Genomic DNA, 24,931 nt, shown 5'->3' with positions numbered 1-24,931 from the left:
CACCTGTCTGATCTGCCAGCAACCCAGAGAGAGGGGTGAACACACCTCACCCTTCTCTTTGGTCATCCCTGGCAGGATAGTTTCTAAGAGGGCAGGTTGCTTTCTCACGAGCACAGCTCTGCTGCTGGGTATTCTCACCAGTACAAAAAGCCATTGCAAATGTTTTTTTGCCTTACTGGCTCCGCTCAGAGTCGGTAATAAACAGCAGGAAATCATGTTCTAACTGCACAGCTTTCTGAATGATGAGTATTCATTATAAATCACTTTTTTTACACGTTGCTTCCAACACCATTTCTTAAGAATAAGACCCGTCTGCAGTGAAATGCTTGGTGATTTTAATATGCAAGCCTCCTACAGAGATGATGTCTCATTTTAATTATTGTTTCGGTTTAATGGGTTTTCATTAAATTAGAGGATGGAGCAATTACCAGGGTGAATAGCTAATGTTACAAAGGTAAGTTCCCATGACTATACAGCAAAAGCACTTCTGCTAGAGAAGGTGGAAAAACAGTGTAATTCCATGTAAACTCTCCTTTTGCCTGGTACCAAGCCTACCCCGGCTGTAAGTGTTCATATATTGCTGCCATTCTCATATGCATGTTTGGAACTAGTTTACAACCAGGTCTCTCCCATCAAATTTAATCTAGCATTTAGAGTTTGTGATGGGCTACACCCATCCTGGAAGCAGGGGGAGGAGGGCTTGTGAGAGCTTTTGCCCTCCCTGGAGGGTGTTTTCCCCCTGGGAAACTAAGTTAGTCTGTTCCACTCCCCCTCCCTGCCCAGCAAGGCTATAAGAAGGAAGATACTGCAGCCATTCGCTCTCTTGGGCCCTGCCTTTGCCTGGACGAGGACTGCTACTGGTTCCCCTGCTTCTCTGCCATGTGGCCCTCCCTGCTGCACCCCATGCCTTGGCAAAGGACTGGTTTTGTACTCCATATTTCTTTTTTTTTCTTCATCCATCCTTGTTTCTTACCCTGGTAAACCCTGCCTGTTATTGTTAGATAGATAGATAGATATAGATATTTTTACACACACATACACTGTTTAAAGAAAATTCCTTACCTCTCTACTTCCAAGCTAAATCTAAATTAATTCTTGGTGGATTTCCTCCTTTCCTTTCTTTTCCTCTCCATTGGGAAAGAAGAGGGGGGGAGCGGGGGAGGGATTCTCAGCCTGGCCCCCATCTGAGCTCTTAAGCCCCAGTTAAGGCTCAAACTACCACACAGTTATATATACACATGTGTATTTCATTCCTTTCAGGAGGCTACTGCAAATCCCATCCTGAAACTCCAGATGCCTAGGACAGCAGAATTTTGAATCACTAAAGAAATCAAACAGAGACTACTTATCAAATCTCATTTGTCTCCCCAACCAATAATTTAGCTGATTCAGTGGCTTAATGTCAGACTCATCACCTCTTGAAAACTGGCCCGACTGGAGCACTAGCTAGAATGACCACACTCATGTTAATTAAGTAGTTGTCAGAGAGTCTAAAAGTCCTTTGTTTGCTTTATCAGCATGTCAAACTGAACCTTGGAAATTGAGTCCTCAGGAACAGAGCAGCAGTTACCACACAGGATTGGAAATGAATACGTAGAATCACAGAATCAACCAGGTTGGAAAAGACCTCAGAGATCAAGCCCAACCTATTACCTAATACCTAACACCATGGCTTTGAGTGCCACATCCAATCCTTTTTTTGAACACCTCCAGGGACAGTGACTCCAACACCATCCTGGGCAGCACATTCCAATGGCAAATTACTCTTTCTGGGAAGAACTTTCTCCTCACCTCCAGCCTAAACTTCCCCTGGTGCAGCTTGAGGCTGTGTCCTCCTGTTTTGCCACTGGTTGCCTGGGAGAAGAGACCAACCCCCACCTGGCTATAACCTCCCTTCAGGAAGGAGGTTGCCAAGAAAGCAAGCAGCCACCTCTGCTTCTCAAGCCCCAGACAGCAAAAGGTGCCTGAGGTAACATGGGGGCACAGAGCTGTAGCAAAGCATCTGTTGAGGAACTGCTGCATGAGGGTTTCACATCTCCAGGGCCCTTCCTTGTCTTTTCCACCCAAACGGGTAGACCAACCAAAGAAAGCACTGGAATCATCTCTCCAGCAGCAGAAGGATGAGCAGCAGGCCTGGGCACACACACAGCACGACTGACAGTCTTCAAACCATTTGGCCATTATGGAGCAGAACCAGAAAGCTGGAGTAAGCCAAACAGCTTTGCAACAAGCCTCCTGCCGGGAGCGGCGATTGCCTTGCTGAGGCTACATATCACCTCTTACCCAAGGCAGCCACTTCAACTTCTTTCCAATATTTTAAGCAGCTACTGAGCTCAGGCTCGCCTTCTCATGGGACTCATGCTGAAAGCAAGACTATTTACAAATGGATGAACCCTTAAATTAAATGCTTGGTAGAAACGCTCCAGAAGTTACGCTACCGCTAAAAGCAGATAATCTGCTCTTAAATCACGTGAGCTAATCAAATTACATGTGGCATTGGTTAATTAGTTCAGGAGTCACTGATTACAACATCTTCTCCAGCATTTATCTACGCTAGATAAGGTATCACACCCCTGTGGCTTTAAAGATTGTTATTTGCAAATTCAGAAAATAACAACATGTTAACAGAATAGAGCATGGGCTACACCAGCAGCATGAAAAGAGCCAGTGGCAATGTGTGCAACACTGGGACAAAGCAGTAAACTGCTAAGAATCATCACCAATAGGCTGCCCACTTTACTAAAGGACTGTCCACTTCAGGGGTCTACTTTAAGAGTATAGGAAATGCTAATGTTACACAAAACAATGAGTCACCCAAAAACACTGTTCCTGTCCTGGCTGCCTGCAAAAGCAAGCTAAGCATTTTTTTCACAGAATCACCAAGGTTGGAATAGACCTCAAAGATCATCAAGTCCAACCTGTCACCACAGACCTCATGACTAGACCATGGCACCAAGTGGCACATCCAATCCCCTCCTAAACACCTCCAGGGATGGTGACTCCACCACCTCCCTGGGCAGCACATTCCAATGGCTAACAACTCCCTCATTGAAGAACTTTCTCCTCACCTCCAGCCTAAACTTCCCCTGGCACAGCTTGAGACTGTGTCCTCTTGTTCTGGTGCTGGTTGCCTGGGAGAAGAGACCAAACCCCTCCTGGCTACAACCTCCCTGCAGGGAGTTGTAGACAGCAAGAAGGTCTCCCCTGAGCCTCCACTTCTCCAGGCTAAACAACCCCAGCTCCCTCAGCCTTATAGGGCTGTGCTCCAGACCCCACCCCAGCCTCATTGTCCTTCTCTGGGCACGTTCAGGAGTCTCAATGTCCTTCCTAAACTGAGGGGCCCAGAACTGGACACAGGACTCAAGGTGTGGCCTCACCAGTGCTGAGCACAGGGCACAATGACTTCCCTGCTCCTGCTGGCCACACTATTCTTGATGCAGGCCAGGATGCCATTGGCCTTCTTGGCCACCTGGGCACACTGCTGGCTCATGTTCTGCTGGCTGTCAATCAGCACCCCCAGGTCCCTTTCTGTTTGGCAGCTCTCCAGCCACAGACCCCAAAACCACAAATCTGCTTTTAAAATCACCTAACATATACTGAACTTGACAACATTGACATGTTCTTCAGCAACATTTTGTTCAAAAGAAACTTGAGGTGGTACCAGAAGGTAAGAAGCATCCAGAACCAAAAATCAGATATAGAAGTTCTGCAGATAGCTACTAATTGTAGTTTGGACTTGTTTCCTCCCTCCTTAACCCTTAGTGTGTTTGAAGCCTAGAAGCAAAATTGAGGCTTTTTCAATAGAGCAACCAGAGACCTTGAGCCATTTGTAATCTTAACCAAAGATCACAAATAATTCCAATTTCTCAATTCAATTCCAATTTCTCAATTCAAATATTACAATAATTCCAATTTCTCATTGAGCACTCTTCCTTCTTGCAGGTAACAACCAATGCTTCTCATACTTTCTGACAACAGCATTAAAAATAAGTAGTAACATCAAATATTTCTGAAGTGCTTCAGGATTCCCAAGGTTAAAATGAGTATGCCCCTGTCCACTGCACTGGTTAAGCCACACCTTGAGCCCTGTGTCCAGTTCTGGGCCCCTCAGTTTAGGAAAGATGTTGACTTGCTGGAACGTGTCCAGAGAAGGGCAACAAAGCTGGGGAGGGGTTTGGAACATAAGCCCTATGTGGAGAGGCTGAGGGAGCTGGGGTTGCTTAGCCTGGCGAAGAGGAGGCTCAGGGGAGACCTTATTGCTCTCTACAATTACCTGAAGGGAGGTTGTAGCCAGGTGGGGGTTGGTCTCTTCTCCCAGGCAAGCAGCACCAGAACAAGAGGACACAGTCTCAAGGTGCACCAGGGGAGGTTCAGACTGGATGTTAGGAAGAAATTCTACACAGAGAGACTAACTGCCCATTGGAATGGGCTGCCCAGGGAGCTGGTGGAGTCACCATCATTGGAGGTGTTTACAAGGAGACTTGATAGGGTGCTTGGTTGCATGGTTTAGCTGATTAGGTGGTGTTGGATGATAGGTTGGATGCGATAGAATAGAATAGACCAGACCTGATCGGGTTGGAAGAGACCTTCAAGATCATCACATGTTCAACCCATCAACCAATCCAGCACCACCTAAACAACTAACCCATGGCACCAAGCACCCCATCAAGTCTCCTCCTGAAAACCACCAATGATGGCAACTCCACCAACTCCCCAGGCAGCCCATTCCAATGGGCAATCACTCTCTCTGTATAGAACTTCTTCCTCACATCCAACCTAAACCTCCCCTGGCGCAGCCTGATCGTGAAGGTCTCTTCCAACCTGGTTTATTCTATTCTATGACAGAGACAGCCAACAAGTGACCCATAACCTGGATTCTTCAAAGATATTTTGGGTATCAGACAGGATAACAGGATAGAAAGCCGAATGCCTGAGCATCTTTTAAAATCCCAGCCTATCTTCAGGGAGGTCACACAGAAATCAGAATTCACCTCACTGGTGAAAACCTGCCTTCTCAAACGCGTCAATCAAAACATCAGGTTTCAAACAGTTCATTAACAGGAAAGGTTCAGCGAAACAGAAACCTCTGACTCAGTTTCTCCGCTTGCAGAGAGAGGTTGCCCAGCGCTCCTTTATGGCAGCTAACAGACCTGGCTAACACCTGCATAAAGGTTTTCATTTCCAGCCCAGTAAAGCCTTTCATCACATGAATAATCCAACTAAAGGTAATGAAATTATCTGTAAAGTTCAGAGCGAGCATGGGCTGAAAGTACTGCCTCGGTTCAAAAACTCCCAGCGACATGACACTCTAAATAGTTTCTTTTAATTACTTTTAAAGCTGTCAGCTCCTTCCTTACCAAAAATCTTACGTTTTTTTCTTTATTCCCTGTGTATATGATTTGTACAGGCATTAAACAAATGCATTTCAGGGCCTAATTTGCCCTTCTGTTCTCTTTCCCCTGGAAAAATCGCTTCCGTGTTACCGCGAAGGCAAATTAAATCCCGGGTGTCTGTTTTATTTATCAACTGCATGATAACAGCACGAGGCACAATACATTTGTCAAAGCCCTCCTCTACTGAAGTATAATTTCTGCTGTCAGCCTCTTTATGTTTATATTCAATATTCTGGTTGTCTCTGTTTCTTGGAACACATCTAAGCACGCATTTATGCATATTCTCCCAAAATAAGTATAAATTCCAGGCTCACACACGCACACCCCCACCCCCACCGAAGAATCATCAACCCAGCTAACGGACTCCGTCATTCCCTGCACGTTTGGGATGGATTATTTGAGATTTAGGAATTTTTTCCCCCCCAAAAAAATGTCACAATAATAACTGTTTTATCTTTTTACACCATAATTATGATTTGGAGCATTGCTTTTCTTATTTCACCCAAGCATACCACAACTCATGAATAAAATATGACAACTTTGATAGCATCCATTGCTGTGGGTTCATCCGTAACGGCAAACGTGCTTGGGGTACTAAGAGCTCCCTTTTGCTCCATAAGCTTTTGTTTCTGAAAATAAGCTTTTATTTAAATAGAACTGCCACATGTGTGTGGGTCCCCCCTTTTTTTCTCCTTTGCATTTCTTGCCATTAGCAATAACACCAGCAATAATGTTTACTTTTTTGTTGTTTTTAATGGCTACATTTTGAAACTATTAGGATGGCATGAAGCTACAAAGGCAGAATATCCCATCCAAAAGCTGGTACATTAAAAGCACTGCCAGCACTAGAGAATGAAAGGCTAACACAGAGGACCATGACTTCTTAATGTGTGGGCAATACTACCAAAAGAAAACTGAAAGAAAAGAAACTTAAATGTCTTCCAGCTTCATAATTAATTGCCATGAAGTCAGGCTAAACAATGTCCATCATCTCCTTAATAAGGTTATTGTGACTAATACTGCAGAGTCCTCCTACCACAACTTCTCAGTAGATTCCCCTGAAAGGAAAACCAGAGGGAAAGTGCAGTGCAGTTGCCAAATCATTGGCCTTTACCAAACTATTCCACAAGCACCATGTTTTAAGGCTGTGCTGTTTCATTTTCCAAGCAGCATGATGAACATCCACAGAGACATCCACAGACCGAGAAAATTCACGACACACACTCAAACCCCACTCTTCCTCCCACACATGGTGGCTTTGTTATTTTCCCCAAGAATAAGCTTTAAACTTCCAGCATTGTTACACACAATGAGCCAAAGTGGAGAGACTAGCAGAGGCAGGTCTGAATGCCATCTGTAGTTAGGCTTTCATCAGAGAAGCAAGGAGTATTTCATCCCCAGGATCCAGTTTTACACATATTGCTCTCTCAGGGTATCTTTGCTACCTTTCACTCTACAAAGGATTAAAAACCTATTTAAAACAAAAGGGGTGAAAAGGATGAGGACAAAAAAAAAAGAGGGGGGGAGAAACAACACAGAACTAAGCTTTACAACACAAACTTGGCTGCTGTTGGAAGTGCCAAACGCAAACTTAGAGGGAGTAGTCAATAGGATAGAATAGGATAGACCAGACCAGACCAGGTTGGAAGAGACCCTTGAGATCGAGTCCAACCCATCACCCAACACTATCTAATCAACTAAACCATGGCACCAAGTGACTTGCTGGAAAGGCCAGGCAATCACATGATAGAATGCCATAAACCAGCACAGTATGACATGATTACCTCACACCATTTATGTGGCAAAAATGAAAACCTACAGAAAAATATGTCCCACTCATGTCATTGATAGAGCCACCTTGCAGGTGGCAAGATTAAACCAGAATTTGGTCTAGAAGAAGTAGGTTGAGGCCTCAAGCATCTAATTTGTATTGTTCACAGGTAGTTCAAGACAGCAGGGTTTTTCACCACAGGAAGTACACAGTCTCAAGCTGTGCCAGGGGAAGTTTAGGCTGGAGGTGAGGAGAAAGTTCTTCAATGAGGGAGTTGTTAGCCATTGGAATGTGCTGCCCAGGGAGGTGGTGGAGTCACCATCCCTGGAGGTGTTTAGGAGGGGATTGGATGTGCCACTTGGTGCCATGGTTTAGTCATGAGGTCTGTGGTGACAGGTTGGACTTGATGATCTTTGAGGTCTCTTCCAACCTTGGTGATTCTGTGGAAAAAAATGCTTAGCTTGCTTTTGCAGGCAGCCAGGACAGGAACAGTGTTTTTGGGTGACTCATTGTTTTGTGTAACATTAGCATTTCCTATACTCTTAAAGTAGACCCCTGAAGTGGACAGTCCTTTAGTAAAGTTGGACTTGATGATCTTTGAGGTCTCTTCCAACCTTGGTGATTCTGTGAAATGTTCCATGCCTGATTCTTCTATTAGGTTGTTGTGTACTTTCTAATGGTGAGAAATCCTTAAAAGAATGTTTTTCAACATTTTGAAATCATTGTATGTGTTTAATGTTGTGTGATAGTCATTTCAAGTAACACCACTTCCCTTGAAGCAAAAGGGGTAGCTCTTGTTAAAAGGAATTGAATCCACTAGGACAAGTGCAAAGACAGGTTTCCACCAAAATTTGGTTTAAAATTAAGAGATCACTCTTAGGGGTCAAAATCACAGAATCACCAAGGTTGGAAGAGACCTCAAAGATCATCAAGTCCAGCCTGTCGCCACAGACCTCATGACTAAACCGTCAACCATAATAGACCACTTTGTTTCACTGCCTACAGTGAGAACCCAGTTCTTCAGCACTGCTTTTCCCTCCCTCTTACACTGTCTTAACCCAGCAGTGCCAGGTAATGCTCCAATTCTGCTCTCTTACCCCAGCACCTGCCCAGCAATCCAGACCTGCAAAATGAGGTGCAAGAACTTATCCTACATCTGGGAAGGCTTCTCCACCCAAGGATACTCAGCACAGTGGAGGGACTCACCTCAAGGCAGCACAACTCAGGTACTGACTCCTTCACTTCAACTTCCCAGAGCTCTACTAAACAAGAAGTAAATAGAACTCGCAGATGTGCAGTATGGTATAACTTAAAGAGTATCAGCTTGCCAAAACCCCTTGCAGGAAAAAAGACAATTTCTGTCCTGATGGAGACACAAAGCAACTCAAGCTGTTATTCTTACTTTTATCTAAATTGATTTACTTTCATTGTAAGGATCTAAATGCTCACGCTGTGTGGAAGCACGCAGCACTTAGTAGCAGCAGAAGAAACTAATTTCTGCATCCCCCTCTCTGCCCACTTAAGAGCAGAGACCTTTTGTTTCCTCTCTGCTTATCTTCATTACGGGACTTTGTCAACAGGTTGCCAGAAGCAGTCAAGGCTTTTAGCATACTACAGAAACACTGAAGTGCTTATCCCACATCCCCTCTGTACTTACCGCCGTGGCAACAAAGATAGACAAGTAGCACAATTATTGTCTCCCAGGAAAGCAAAAATAACTGCAGAGGACAGAGGCAATGTGTGCTCAGAATTCTTTCTTAATCATTACAGACATGATGGGAAACCCAGAAGATGTCAAGCAACAGAAGGCAGCATGACACCATTCAGGGGAAAAGATAGAAACTGGTCACTGTCATTGAACGTGCCTAGGGGTCTGCTTTAGTCTATACTGACTTGGGGGATGGGGAAGGGGCATTTGAAAGAAGAGAATATGGAACAAGAAACTGAGGATTTAGAATTTGTACCTTCCCAGCAATATGTTTTGCCCCTAGACAGGGTTCTAACATAATTTAAACATCAGAAAAGAGTGGAAACAGCCAGCACTGCATAGGTACACACAAGTATTCCTCAAACTACTTCTGGGAACTGACCAAGTTAATGGTAGTTTATGTAGCTTCAAAGCATTGTTCAACAACTATGTCCCAAGTGATCTTTGATTTCCTTTATTGAAGATGATTCACCTTACTCATCTCCTCCTAGCTCATTGTACTCCAACTCCAGATCATTTCTCTGTTGTGAAAATGGTCAGTTTTGCAAAGAAAAAATAGATACTCAAAATACACTTAAGAGAGAGACAGCCAGCATGGCTTCACCAAGGACAAGTCCTGCCTGACCAACATAGTGGCTTTCTGCAATGGTGTAACTACATCAATGGACAAGGGAAGACCAACAGATGTCATCTATCTGGACTTCTGTAAAGTGTTTGACACAGTCCCCCCCACATTCTTCTCTCTAAACTGGAGAGATATGGATTCCAATGGATAAGGAGTCGGTTGGATGATCACATCCAAAGGGTAGTAGTCAACAGCTCAATGTCCTGATGGAGACAGGTGACAAGTAGTGTCCCTCAGGGGCCTACATTGTGACCAGTGCTGTTCAGTATCTTCATCAGTGGTATAAACAGTGAGATTGAGGCCATCTTCAGCAAGTTTGCAGATGACACCAAGCTGACTGGTGCAGTTGACAAGACTGAGGGACAGGATGGGTGCCATCCAGAGGGACTAGAACAGGTTGGAGCGGTAGGCTCAGGAGATCCTCATGAGGCTCAAGGCAAAGTATAAGGTCCTGCACCTAGGTTGGGGCAACCCTTGATATCAATACAGGCTGGGGGATGATGAAATTGAGAGCAGCCCTGCAGAAAAGGCCTTGGGAGTTTGGGTGGACAAGAGGCTGGACATGAACCAACAGTGTACACTTGCAGCCCAGGCCAATGGCATCCTGGGCTGCATCAAAAGCAGCGTGGCCAGCAGGTTAAGAGAGGTGATTGTGCCACTCTACTCTGCTCTAGTGAGACTTCACCTGGAATACTGTGTCCAGCCCTGCGGCCCCCAACACAAGGAGGATATGGACCTGCTGGAAAGAGTCCAGAGGAAGGCCACAAAGATCAGAGGGCTGGAGCACTCTCCTATGAAGGCAGGCTGAGAGTGTTGGAGTTGTTCAGCATGAAGAAGAGAAAGCTCTGAGAAGACCTTAGAGCTACATTTCAGTATCTGAAGGAGATCTACAGGAAGGCTGGGGAGGGACTGCTTAGAAGGGCTTGTAGCAATAGGACGAGGGGCAATGGTTTTAAACTAGAGCAGGGAAGACGGAAGACAGGTTGGATAGCAGGAGGAAGTTCTGCACAATGAGAGTGGTGAAATACTGGAACAGGCTGCCTAGACACGTGGTGGAGACTCCATCCCTGGAGAGATTCAGGGTTAAACTTGATGGGACCTTGAGCAACCTGACCTAGTTTGAGATATCCCTGCTCACGCCAGAAAGGTCGGACAAGATGACCTTCGGAGGGGGTCCCTTCCAACCTGATGCATTTCACCATTCTGTGATTAAAACATCAAGCATGTTAACAAACAAACAAATAAACAAAACCTATAAATGAGAAGTTAGATGTTGGGATTAAAGTCTCACAGGCAAACTTTTCTCAGTCCCCTGGAGATGCACATTTCAGCACTGCCCTTAATTACAGGATCACACATACATACCAGTCTCAGTCAGTGCAGCCAAAGAAAGGGAACATAGAGCAAAGAATATTTAGCAAAGAAGGATCTGAAGTTTTGCTGTATTTTAATTGTTGAAGGCTCACCTTGAACAGTAAATCTACTGTGTTCAAATCCTTCTCTGAAGACAGAACAGACCATGACCAACTTAATTATTTCAGCACAGTATCCGAGACCTCTACAAAAATTAATGACTTCTTTTCACACCACTGTTGTTACAGGAAAGGTACTAATGTACCTCAGTTTCACAGGTGAACAACCAAAGCACAGAAGAATTAAGTTTCTAAATCACCAATAAAAACCCCACATTATCCAAGCTGTAGCCTCCAAAAGCATTTGTTAAAAATTAGCACACATCACAGACATTTTATAGCACATGCAAATCTGATCTTTCACTGTTTCTGATGATTTTTCTGCCTAATGCTGCCTCCAATGTAACCAAACCTTTCTCCAGTCTTATCTATCTAGTCTAAATGCAGTCCTCCAGTCTTCCCTTCTGGCCCCAGCTCTTGACTACCTCTCCAGGTTTCTTGTCCCAAACACGGTCCATGGCTCCCCTTACCATGCTCTTCATCCCTTCACCTCACTTCCTTGTATTGCTCTCTTCACAGCTTCTCTGCCCAGCCATTACCCTCTCCCTCTTCAGCCTTCAGCTCCTCACCACCACTATTTTTCTTTTCTTTCCTTCAGCTCCTCATCTGAGCCCCAGTTTCCATGACCCATACCCTGCCTCTCCCAGTTAATTTCATCTTGCTGCCCAGCACCAATCTTCAGGACCCCTTGGCTCTCAGGAGAGCCAGTTCATCCCATGTATTTTGTCACTTCACATACTCAGCCCTTGCCACTACAATTTCAGTTTTGTTTCCCTCTTTTTTCCAGCTTCCACAGAGGCCTGAAAAGGAAGGCAGGAAAACAGAAGCACTCATGATCTCAAAAAGAGATCAAGACTTTGTTCTTCATGCTGCTGACAGACACAAACCCAGCAATCACCCCTGCCAGAGAAGTCACACTTTCCTCCATAGTCTTGGGTGCAGCTCAGCTGTTGAGATCTTATTTTAACTCTTATTTTAGCATCACTTTTCAGGGCATCTGACAAAGGGCTGAAAACACTGAGGGAACTCACCAGCAACTCTAGGATGGTAAGGAGCTGCCACAGCACCAAAGACCAGGATGAAGCTCGTACAAGCAAGATGACATCCAAAGGGATAAGTGTGGGGAGAAAGGGAGGATCTCAATCTCCAATAGGGCCTATTTTTCACCATCCCACAAACCACCATCACAGGGGAAGATACATGTTGGCTTGGTTTCCCCACCATACTCATGCAGCTCCACAGGTCATGAGCCAATACCATGCCCACTGCTCCCTTCAGAGCCACTGAGCCCTGAAAACTTTGAGTAAACCATCAATTCACAGAATCATGTGTTTTGGTTGGAAAAGACCTTTGAGATGTCCGAGTCCAAACATCAATGTAAGACCACCATGACCATCAAACAATGCCCTGAAGTGCCATGTCCATACATATCTTGAACACCTCCAGGGATGGTGACTCCACCATCTCCCTGGGCAGCCTGTTCCAATGCCTGACCACTCTTTCTCTGGTGTCCCCTCAGGGAGCAGAAGATCTCAGAAGAGAGATCTCAGTGCAAAGAGAAGGGAATCAGTCAAGATTTAGCACCAAGGAAGCAGTGACACCAGAAATGTTACCACGTGATGTAGATCCAAGGGGGAGGTTTTGTTTGTTTGTTTGGGGGTTTTTTTGGACATCTGCTGCCTTTCCCTCCTGAGGTCCTAGGAACCCAGGACAGGTATCCCACAGGTTAAAAGCCTGAATTCACACCACTCCTGTGGTGCACAGACCTGCATGACAGGGCACAGCACGGGAGAAAAAATATTCACTCTTACCTTTAAAAAAATAAATAAATAAAAAGAAGGGATAAAAACAGAAGTCTTAAAGTCCAAGAGTTGAAGGATGCTTGCAGGTTTCCATGAGGATAAACCCATGCAGAGGTGGAGGACACCTTTTAGGACAGGCAGGGGCTGCCCTGCACCAGCCGCTTCCTAATGCCCCAGCTCGGGGTGCAGCCCACGCGCAGGCCTGGCTGGGGGTGCCTCAGGGGAAGCCTCTTTCAAAAGAGCAAGAAAATGGTCTAGCTTGAGGAAAGCAGTGAACAGCTTTGCTCTCTCTACTGGCCTGAAGCAGGTCAAGTGAGTTCCTGGTTTCAGGAACACAACGAGATGCACTTTTCTCACAAGACTGCTGCCTCTCTGGCTGCTTTAAGATGCTCTCTGTTCTTTCAGTTGCCCCGTTGGAGCAGTCACTGCATAGAAAGGAACTCAGCAGTCGCTGGTACAAAGTGGGGAGAAGGAGCATGACTGAGCTTTGTGCTGCTGGAGCTGCAGGCCATCTATTTCTCTTATAAATCCAGGGGTTGTTTAATACAAGTAAAGAAACAGTCAAGTGAGAAAGGACTTACCACAGTACTCAGCGGTCTGTTTTATCAAGTGCTATACATAGAATGCACAGCCAAAAAAGACCATTCCTAATTCAAAGGCCAAGTTGCAAAATACTGCCAGATTTCTAGGAAAGGAAACAGCAAAGCCTTAATAAACTTCTTGGGGGAACTGCTTTACAAGTAAAGGCTTTAAGCCTCTGTTCACTCATGAGAAGTGTTGAGAGAAGAAAAGTTAAAAAGAAATGGGCATAGCTGACAGGTTGTAAAAGGAAGCAGATTTTACTTTCCCAATGAGAACTAGGCACAGAACAAAAGTCAGACTGGTTAAAGTAATAGAACAGAATTAACCAGGTTGGAAAAGACCTTTGAGATCAAGTCCAACTTATCACCCAACACCATCTAATCAACTAAACCATAGCACCAAGCTCCCCATCCAGTCTCCTCCTAAGCACCTCCAGTGATGGTGACTCCACCACCTCCCTGGGCAGCACTCTTTATGGCAAATCACTCTTTATGTGAAGAATTTCTTCGTAACATCCAATCTAAACCTCACCTGGCACAGCTTGAGACTGTGTCCTCTTGTTCTGGTGCTGCTTGCCTGGGAGAAGAGACCAAACCCCACCTGGCTACAACCTCCCTTCAGGAAGTTGTAGACAGCAATAAGGTCTCCTCTGAGCCTCCTCTTCTCCAGGCTAAGCAATCCCAGCTCTCTCAGCTGCTCCTGACAGGGCTGTGCTCCAAACCCCTCTCCAGCTTTGATGCCCTTCTCTGGACATGTTCCACTGAAGGAACATCTTTCCTAAACGAAGGGGCCCAGAACTGGACACAGGAATTAAGTCCAGTGCAGTGTACAGGGGCACAATGACTTCCCTGCTCCTGCTGGCCACACTGTTCCTGATACAGGCCAGGATGCCACCAGGCTTCTTGGCCACCTGGGCACACTGCTGGCTCCTGTTCAGCCTACTATCTACCAGTACCCCCAGGTCCCTCTCTGCCTGGCCGCTCCCCAGCCACTCTGACCCCAGCCTGTAGCACTGCATGGGGTTGTTGTGGCCAGTGTGTAGAACCCGGTGCTTAGATGGGTTAAATCTCATGCCCTTGGGCTCTGCCCATCGCACAGTGTAGCAGCTAGGATAAAAAAACGGGCATAATCTGCCTAGAAACAGGATGACCAGTTAAGCATCTCCTCTTGCCTTATTTATAAGGAGAGTCTTTGCCACTAAACTCAAGATCCTGCTGAGGTTTCCACCTAAGGGTCAAAACAAGTCCTGCTTCCCTGCTGCCTGAAACACAGAACAGGACTGAGCCCCACTAAGTGAGTCATGGCTCAGTGTACTAAAATTTATGCTACAATCTTGTTCTAGGGATTTCAGTATCATTTTGCCATGTTTGTAAGATACTATTTACAGATGATAGAATAGAATAGAATCATGGAATCAACAAGGTTGGAAAAGACCTCAGAGATCATGAAGTCAAACTTGTCACCCATCATGACTACTAAACCATGGCACCAAGTGCCACATCCAATCCTCTCTTGAATACCTCCAGGGATGGTGACAGTGCTAAGACAACACACCTGCATATAAGGACCTTTTTTCCCCCCACTCTTGTTGGTATGAATAGGCAAAAGACAAATAATTAAGCCACCATAGTGTTAGGGACCTCATGAGTCAGACTGTTGGAAGAATTAAAGTTATGAGTTATGTATCTACATTTCATCCCATTCACACTGTCAGCACTTAGACTGCTTTAGGGATTCCCCCATCTCCATTTCACAGAGAATGAGACTGAAATGCACAAGTAATGGATCTGATCACTCCAGAATCCAGCTGAAGTACTCTAATAATTGAAGTTCATGCCCAACAGGACCATTCAGATTGCTACACTTAATTACAGGTTTCCATGCTTCTCAGAATTAGGAGCAGATCTTCCTTGTCTAAAGGCAAACCAATTGCCACTTGCTTCTATCACACTGTCACTCCATTTGCAACAGAGCTGAATCTGCTTCTGTGCCTGCAAAGCTGCTTCACACAGAAATCAGAGTTTTCAGCTGTTACTACCAATATTATTATAAAATCAGAACACTCCACTGATTTCACTGAGGTGGCCTTGGACTGAAAATCGTTAACTCTTCAGGGAAAAAAGAGTCCTTTTACTTTTCCTCTAGGTTAAATCACACCATGACATCACTCCCCAGAAACTTTCTAACAAGGGGCTTGAGTCAGTCATCAGTAAATTTACAGATGACATCAAGTTGGAAGCAGGTGTTGATCAGTTGGAGGGTAGAAGGGCTTTCCAGAGGGATCTTGACCAGCTGGACAGATGGGCAGAGTCCAACAGGATGGCATTCAACACGTCCAATTGCCAGATGCTGCACTTTGGCCACAACAACCCCATGCAGAGCTACAGGCTGGGGTCGGAGTGGCTGGAGAGCTGCCAAACAGAAAGGGACCTGGGGGTGCTGATTGACAGCCAGCAGAACATGAGCCAGCAGTGTGCCCAGGTGGCCAAGAAGGCCAATGGCATCCTGGCCTGCATCAAGAATAGTGTGGCCAGCAGGAGCAGGGAAGTCATTGTGCCCCTGTACTCAACACTGGTGAGGCCACACCGTGAGTCTTGTGTCCAGTTCTGGATCCCTCAATTTAAGAAGGACATTGAGAGACTTGAAGGTGTCCAGAGAAGGGCAACAAAGCTGGGCAGGGGTCTGGAGCACAGCCCTGTGAGGAGAGCCTGAGGGAGCTGGGGTTGTTTAGCCTGGAGAAGAGGAGGCTCAGGGGAGACAGGGATGTTGTAGCCAGGTGGGGGTTGGTCTCTTCTCCCAGGCAAGCAGCACCAGAACAAGAGGACACAGTCTCAAGCTCTGCCAGGGGAGGTTTAGACTGGATGTTAGGAAGAAGTTCTTCACATAAAGAGTAATTGGCTATCGAAATGTGCTGCCCAGGGAGGTGGTAGAGTCACCATCCCTGGAGGTGTTCAAGAGGGGACTGGATGTGGTACTTGGTGCGATGGTCTAGTAGGCATGGGGTCTTGGGTGACAGGTTGGACTTGATGATCTTTGAGGTCTTTTCCAACCTTATTGATTCTATGATATAGGATGTCACTTGCTGTAAAAAAGCTAACACCAGTGATCAATAATCAAACTAAAAATAATAGTTCCTCACTCTTTTGTGCATGTCTTCCCATCCCTCCCCTTCTTAATTTCTTCTATTTGCCTCTAAACACAAGTGAAAGAACACCCCAAACTTCTAAAGCTTTCCATTTCAAAGAGTTTAATTCACAGAGAAAGAATCTTGCTGAGGAGAACAATCCATATTTTCACTAGAGCTGTACACATAATTGCCTGGGTTGGGGGAAAATTACCATTTTTCTACCTCAAAGATTTAGACTTCCAGGGACACACAAAGGAATACTCTCAGTTTGAACAGCTCTAGTAAAGCCATTTGAGGAAATATATCTTACAAGACAGAAGATGATCCACAGGGAACCTTTGTGTAAGCTCCAAGCCCTGTTATGCTGCTGTAAGGATGCTGCCAAAGGAGGCAGACAAAAATGACCCCATGAAAACTGCACGCCAAAGAACATACAAATTTTTCTCACCACCTAAACTAGGCAACCCTCAGCAGTGAAATCCTACAAGTGAAGAGGTCTTCTTATGTGGCTCCACCTTCAGCAACCAGCCTGGCAAGTGAGGCAGGTCCTCCCCACCGCCCAGAGCTCAAAGGGCAACACCTGAGCAGTGATGCACAGCAGGCATTAATTACTCACATCTGGCAAGAGCTAATCAAAGCTTTGTTGGAAGGACCACATCTTGGAGGCTGGAATAGCTGGTCCAAGACAGCACAGTAAATTTGAAACCAAGCACCAGCTTCCAGTCTTCTCTCTCCTCTGGGAGTGTCATGTTGGCTTGCAGGGGTTTGTGAATCTCTGTGGGAGAAAGTATTACTTCTACCTTAGATGTAGCAGTTGCCCATACATTGCCCTGGGTTCTATATTGCTTTCATTGTATGGCAAGATAAAAATCAAAATTAAGTATCTTCTGTTCCCAGCCAAAGCACCTGGCACACAGCCAAGCTGTAGTTGTAAAGTAAGTCACCTCTGTTAGTAAAAGGAATTCATAGAGCTGCCAACATGCTGCTGACATTTCACAAATAACAGACACGAACAAGAAGGGAAGCAGCCAACAAGGCAGCCTCCAACTTCCACTCTATTTGACGGGCAGCAAAAGACCCCTTGCAGACCTCTCTCAGGACAGAGTAACAGACCAAAGGTCTGCTTCAGTCTTCTCTCAGCCCAAGGGCTGATGATCTTAACTGAGCAGCAATTTCCCTGAGTCATTTTCCAGGAAGTTTTATGCTGGAGGTGATATCAAAGCTCAGGGCTGTTCCTGTGTGTGTTAGCAACAACAATTTCTGCTGTGGGAATTTAAAAAGAAAAAAACAACCACCACCACCAAACAAAAAAAAAAATTGTTTACCCAACTACAGACTTTGAATTATTTAGTCACTTCATACAGTGAATTGTTGTCCATTGCTTCCCATGAACGTCTGTCCTCCAATTCACCTGCTCCCATGAATTTTACAGGTTCCACCCTTTTCACACTAGTTTTCTCCAAGTTTGTAAACTACAGGCAGGGTCCTCCAAAGTTAAAAGAACTGAATGTCTATAAAGCCTTCACCATTAGCCTTTCAAAGCTACTTTCAGTATCAATGGTTTCAAGCAGTGACCTGAAAAACACATCTCGGTCATCTTCCCTGCAGCTCTGACTACCAGTCTGTGAAAACTCACCCAGACGAGTTCATCTGCATGGTTATGATTAGCTACATGAAAGAGCAATTGGCAACAACAAAACATTTTAAGTCAGTTAGAGGCCACCACAGTCCTCCGAGGAACACTTCAATATCATTTGTCCATAATACACAAACCTCGAGTCAAGGTGTCAAAAGAAACACAACTGATACCTTTTAATGAACAAAGTAATGCTGCTCTTCTGGACATTAATCTGGAGATCAGTGAAAATCATGCTCCTCATTGTCTCATTAAAGACTGCAAATACACCTGACAAATTCTGAGGTCTCCAGAAGTGTCTCTGCTCTGGCCCCTAAACTGCTCTTGGTCAGGTAACGAAAGAACTAGGATTACAGACCTGCTTCTTTTATCCTCTACAATAAAGTCAGTTAGCATTGCTGATCCAGAGCTAAAGCTAAATGAGGTCATAATAATTTCCCTCTAAAAACAGCCACAGAGGACAGATATCAAAAATGAGACACCTCATGCACACTTCAACTGAGTAAAGCACAGTGAAGGAAAAACAAACATAGGAAGACTCCACAATAAAAAATGTTCCCAGCTGTGCTTTAACCTGCGTGTTAATCTCGACTGATACAAATGTCTTCCTCGCCTAAGAAACACACTGTAGCAACTCAGTGCTTCCACCTCATGGGCCTTTGCCTCTTCATCTACACCTTAACTTCAATCCCTGGTGAAACCTGTCAATTAAATCCAGAATTTCCTTCACTAAACATTCAAAAATATTCCCAACACCATTTAAAAAGGACTTCACATGCGTTATATTAGAATACTGAATGAAAACAAATCCTGAGTCTCAGGGACTTATTCTGCACCTGGTACTCAGCTGGGATAGTTAAATGACATTTTTTTTCCTCACTTTTACAGTTTCCACAAAATTGATGAAAGACTTGCTACATGTCACTAATCAGCATCACCACATCCAGCGCTTTCTCAGAGTTACACAGCTTCAGCTCTGGGTGTCTGCATGTGTGCAGTCACAGAGAGAAAGTACACAAGAATACAGCCAGGTCTGGGCCCTGAAAACACTTTGACATTTAGATAAACAATGGGGAGTATTGAAAACATACCCAAAAATACTTCCCAAAAAATCTCAAGCTTCTACTACCTGACACTGACACCACATTGGGGGGGGGGGGGGGGGGGGGGGGGGGGGGGGAGGGTGCTAATAATTAAACTTAAATTAAAATAAAATGCTATGTGTATTTCAGGAAAGTAGAAAGGATCATTTCCAAAAACACAAGAGAAAGTGATGGTTAGGTAAGCTCATCATTACAGGGTAGGTAAGTACACCATTACAGTAAGGCATCAAAGCTCTCCCAGGCTCATGCAGACAGACATGAGGTAAGAGAATTGAGGGCATTTGTCTTACCTTGGAATAAGAATGCTTTGCTGGCATTGTGTAATCCTGACACTTGTGTTACCCCAACAGTTGTATTCACAAGATCCAGTTCTGTGATGATATCAATTTGTAAGTCAGGATCCATTCCAAATCCTACAGCTGTTGGAGGCACAGAGAGAGAGTGAGTTAGATCAATTTTTATTTCAGATCAGGTAATGGAAAGAACAGAGGAGAATATCTAGTGCAGACATTTCTAGTGCCTGCACACTCACACACATACACTGTATACAGTAATTACTCATAAGACAATAGCTGCTACAGGAAATAGAAGATATTCTTCTCCAGATCTCTCAGTTAAACTGTTTTCCTTTCACAGATTGTACAACACACCCATTAAAACATTCTGAAACTGATACATTCATCCAGTACCTTCCTAAGGCCAAAGAGTAACCAATAAATAAAAGCATAACCACCTATGCAAAGAGATGAAGGAGATTTGCAGCATTCATCTGTTGGCCATGTTATTGCCAGGGAGACACGAGGACTAAATTGCTCACCTTTCATACCTAGCTGAAGCTAACAGATTAGGCCTCACAGCTCATAACCTAAATGTAATCTATTTTCCCAACTGGACAAAATTACCCTGGAGGAGGTATGGTAGCAGGGCAAAGGACACCATCCTGTAATCCAGGAACCCTGGATGACTCACAGAACTGTTTGATATTACTTCAGAAGCGCAGCTCTGTATCTGAGCACAGCCGGTGCCTGCGAAGCGTGCCAAAGCCTACCTACAAATAGCAGACATTCATTCACCCAAACCAGCAGCAGCACCTTCAGATCTGCAGGAGCATCTGCTAGAGAAGCACAAATCTAAACCTAGCATTCAGAAATGCTTAATGTCCAGGAAATGACTGCACACTCCTTGAAGTAGCAGGGACCTGATGGAATTGACAGAAAAGATGAGCACTTGAGTCATTTGAAGTGATGTTCACAAGTTCAGGGCAACTTGATGGTTATGGCACATTGAGTTCATTAAACATATCCCTCCTTTTTCCAGGGACAGGGAGAAGCCAGCCTGACTAAAGCATCTCTCTCAACATAGCACTAAGTGTGCTATTTGACACAGGTCAAGTATCTCTTGTAGGATCCAAGCACTTTCCTAATGAAATTTTTCACTAACGTCATTAGTAACGGGAACAGGCTCCAAGAATGAAATCCTGACGCAGCTGAAGTCAATGGTAAAAGTCACACTGACTTCTGTGGAGCAAGGACATTACCTGTAAAGCATATCCAGATTGATTTCCACTGAGTGGACTTCACGTTCAGGTCTAAATTGATTCATTTGTTATTCCAGGACTGTGCTCCTGGATCAGCTAAGCAGCAAATACTCTAGTTTGATTCTTTCAAAGGCTCTAAGAAATTACTGAGCTGTACAGAATGAACAAGAAGTTACGTATTCTACTCATAAATCACTTGTACCACAGCACTTTCTCCTCTCCTTTAGTCAAGGATTAAAACTTGTTGGAATAACATGTTGTGCTAATGCAGAGGATTCTATTGCACAAGTGGCAAAGCAGTAAAAACTGTTGAGAAGACAGCTTTAGGATGTCTCCAGCAAGCTTACTCTACCAGGAAAACTAAGATCTAGAGACATCTGGCAGAACTGAAGCTCCAGGGGTGCTGGTTTATCCAAGTGGTTTTATAAGGATGTGGGGTAAGTACCTTTTTGCAGAAAATCAGAGAATATGAACCCAGACTAACTTCTCCAAAGGTAGAAACTTCCCACATACTCAGCAACATCATCGGGCTTGCAGTACTGTCTTGGACTTCACCACCACTCCCCCTAGACACTCAGGCACAGAGGGACCACAACTGACACTGTGCACACTGATAGACCTTCACTTTCTGGAAGAAACACCAGCATCAAAACCACAGCCAGCCACCTCTTCTGGTCCCAGACCATTCAGACATAGCCAGGATGCTGCTGAAGAAATCAACCCAATCTGCTATAGCCACCATTTGCCAGCAACTGGCTTTTCTTTAGTGTACCTGCCTCTGATAAACAGGAGAGAACTTAACAACCTATTGCTTCCCAACCTACAGCAACTCTTTCACTCTACGAGCTGAAACTTACAAACGCCAAACATAAATACAGGGAGCAGCCTTTCTGTAGGGGAAACAATCAATACATAAATAAAAATAAAACCTAAATGAAGGCAGGAAGAAATAAGAGCAAAGACTGTTTTAGATGGAAAACAGAAGGATTCATTATTTCCTCTAAGGTTTTCATTCAGAGGAAAAGCAACACACCGTAAATTGTGTGAACTTACCTATCAGGAAAGATAGTGGCTGCTGTCTCTGCCAAGAACAGACTATGCTGTTCCTCATTTGAAAAAGGTTAGATCTATTCAGATCAGTAAAAACCACCACTATGAAAGGTGGTCAACCAGGGACAAAAACCTGCTTAACAGAAAGGACAAACTATGGTCCAGTAAGACAAATCTTGACCCCATTAAAGTCAGTGCAAGCTCTGCCACAGACATCAGCAGGGTGAGGACAGAAACCACATCTAGCAATAACAGGCACTGCCATAAATCACAGTAGCTCCACTGCTCTATTAAAGCCGTTTATTCCAGCCTGAATACCCAAGGCTCAACAAGTATAGATCACCATTGCTTCACAGGCTTCAGTTTCTGTCAGTGAAGGATCTTGTGCGACAACTTCAGTGTGCCCCCTTCCAGCTTCTAAAATGCTTTCAAAACCAGAGACTATTTCTAATGTCACAGCAACTGTTTAGCAAGAACCTACGCTGCTTTAAATACCTAGTCATTTTCCTGAGCTGGCTCTTCAAACTGCAGCAGGCACTCAGAAGCCTAGTTAATAATTAATAAACAACAAATCAGCAGCTTCAGTATGATAAGCAAGCCTCCTTTTCCCCTGTGGTCTCCCACAGTCTATCAGAAAGATACCACAGGCATATCAACCATGCTTGCATCTTGTATTTTAAGCTGCCTCTCCTCAGCAGAACAAGAAGCTGGAAATACAGTTTCTTTCTGAAGTAAAAATTAACCATCAACCTGCCTGCTCTCACTGGAGAGCTGTGCAAAGCTTGGGCTCAAGTGTGGCTGGCACTGCTTTCAATTCCTATTTAAAGTAATTGGGCCATACCCCTTAAATCAGTGGCTTACACAAGCAAAACTCCAAATGATTCAGTCAGGTGGGCGGGAGTAAAAATCATCTCAGGACTTGGTGGATTTGGCCCAATGTGAACTGAAGGCACTACAGTAGATTAGAGGATTAAGCCATATAATTATGAATGCTGTCACTAGGAAATCCCTAAAAGAAATTAATTCTGCCTTACAGCTCCCACAGCTTGTATTCTCTGCTTGTGCCTTTATCACCTACACCGAAGCACCAGCAGTCATGCCACGCTCCATCTAGCTCATGTGCAGCCATGCAACGCATGCAGTGCATTTATAATCTCCTCGACATGTCTAACGTGCTGGTTGGGGATAGGAAAACTTCAGGTAAAAGCACACTCAACACAGCCAAGTCATTTCCACGTACCCACGTGCAATCGTTAACCGGTAAAGAACAGGCTCTAGGAAGAGGCGTTTTGCTCTTCCCTCTCACAGCCTCGACAGCAATTGTTGCACAAAGAACTTTCCAAGAGGCTTCACCCTACCGAGTAGTAGTTTCAGGTCCTACTGACCATTTCAAGTGTCTGTGTGCACTGTTGGTGGGAACACCAGTCCAAAAAGGAACAGGAGATGTTTTCTTCCATTTTTATGTTATACTTCTCAATATTTTATAAGGTAACAATAATCATTATCATTTTAGAATGTATTCCTCCACAGTTGCTATAATTATGCTGGATAATCTCACTGAGAACAGCCACAAACACCATCAAGAAACCTCCCTCTCGTGAGCTCCAGCCGAGGAACAGCGGAGCAAGGAGAAAGAGAACAAAGCCTCCACAAGGAACAAGAAACCGTACTTCGGTCGCAGAACGCTGAAGCCATAAGGTAGCTGGCACAGCACCGGCACAAATAACGCACTCGCAGCCTCCTCCCGCTTTAACGTGGCTTCCCACAGCCCGCTACGGCGGGCAGCACCGCGCAGCTCCCGGCCGGACCCCAGCGCGGCCAAGCCGCTCCACCCTCACCCGCTCCTCTGTCGGTTCCTCAGCCCGCACCGCGCTCCCCGTCCCTACAGGGCGCAGCGCGTTCGTCGCTTTCCGAAAACTTTCCCTTGCCTCTCCTACGGCACCCGCGGACCGGCCGCCCCCCGGGGCTCCCCGCTGGGGACAAGCCGGGCTGCGCGCCGCGGAGACCCGCACCCGCTCCGCGCAGCGAGGGACGCTCAGCCTCGCCGAGGCAGCAGCTGGGCGAGCCGGTGCCGCTCCCGATTCCCGCAACGGGCACAGCCCACCACCACCCCCGGCGCCCCGCAAAGTTTCCTCCCGCGGGGCGGCGGCCGCTCTGCCTGTGCAGGTGGCTGGGACGGACACCGGCCGCGCATCCCCGTCCCGGCTCCTCACCTGCCCCGGCGGCGGCCGCACACGCCCAAAGGAGCAGGAGAAGATCCATCGGCGCGGGCGGCGGCGGCCGCAGCCGCCTAACTCCCTCCCGGCAGCTGCTGCGGAGCCGCGCAGAAGCCAGCGGAGCCGAGAGCAGCCTCCGACGCGCGGAGCGGCTCCGGCAAGCGGCAGCGGCTCCGCCCGCTGCCCAGGCGCGGCCCCGACGCCCCCGCAGCGGGGGCTCCCCGCCCGCCCCCCCGCCGTGACGCGCGGCCCCCCCCCGGGCCTCGCCAGCGCCGCCGCCCGGCCACGCCACGGCGAGGAGCCGCTCCCGGCGTAGGGGGACACCCCCTGGCTGCCCCTCTTCTGGCTCTCGGAGCGTTTCAGGAGGGGAGCGGAGGTGACCCTGCTCTTGTCCCCCAAACGGTGAATTCCCCTCGGACAAGGAGTCTCTGCCGTGCTGCGGGGCGGCGCGTCCCCCATCCCCGGCTGGGTGCGAGGTGCGGCCGCTTAGTTCTGCCGGCGGCGGGCGCTCTGGCTGCTGCCACCTCTTCGCTCCGGGTGTAAAACCAGTAAGAATCCACCCTTATTAACTATTTAGCCGTGGTAATAATTTATATTTGTTATGAATAAACAAAAAGAAGTTCTGAGATGTAATACAGCAATCTGCACTATTCCTCGCGCCAATCACTTAACTACTCTCCCTTTCATGCCTCTAAAGTGTAAAAGAGAGGTAAAGTACTTGTGAGTCATCTGAGAATCTGCTCTGATGGCACTTTAAAAAACCTGTCTCCAAGTATTTCCTCCAACCTCTAATTTAGCCTGATGCTTGGCAAGAAACTGACCACCACAAGCATCTATTACATGCAAAGACTCTTCCCCGCAGAACTCCTTATTTAAATTTGACCTTAGATCAAGTTCCTATCCCACTGG

General features: G+C 45.9%; 1 protein-coding gene across 3 annotated transcripts in view; it reads right to left on the bottom strand.

Annotated features, from left to right (window-relative positions):
* Nucleotides 1-24,200, bottom strand: part of NELL1 (neural EGFL like 1) — a 343,290-nt gene extending 319,090 nt beyond the window's left edge. For all 3 annotated transcript variants that reach the window (XM_054171658.1, XM_054171659.1, XM_054171660.1), the window contains exons 1-2: nt 24,020-24,200; nt 19,510-19,638 (exon numbers count right to left, since the gene is read on the bottom strand). In XM_054171658.1, the coding sequence (XP_054027633.1) occupies nt 19,510-19,638; nt 24,020-24,068 (178 nt within the window). In that variant the 5' untranslated portion in view covers nt 24,069-24,200. The remainder of the gene's footprint in view (nt 1-19,509; nt 19,639-24,019) is intronic.
* Between the last annotated feature and the right edge of the window lie 731 nt (nt 24,201-24,931).

The sequence above is a fragment of the Dryobates pubescens genome, chromosome 22 (genome assembly GCF_014839835.1).
Source record: "Dryobates pubescens isolate bDryPub1 chromosome 22, bDryPub1.pri, whole genome shotgun sequence".
NCBI lineage: Eukaryota > Metazoa > Chordata > Aves > Piciformes > Picidae > Dryobates > Dryobates pubescens.
The sequence above is the reverse complement of the archived record's forward strand: the minus strand, read 5'-3'. Positions and strand labels throughout refer to the sequence as shown.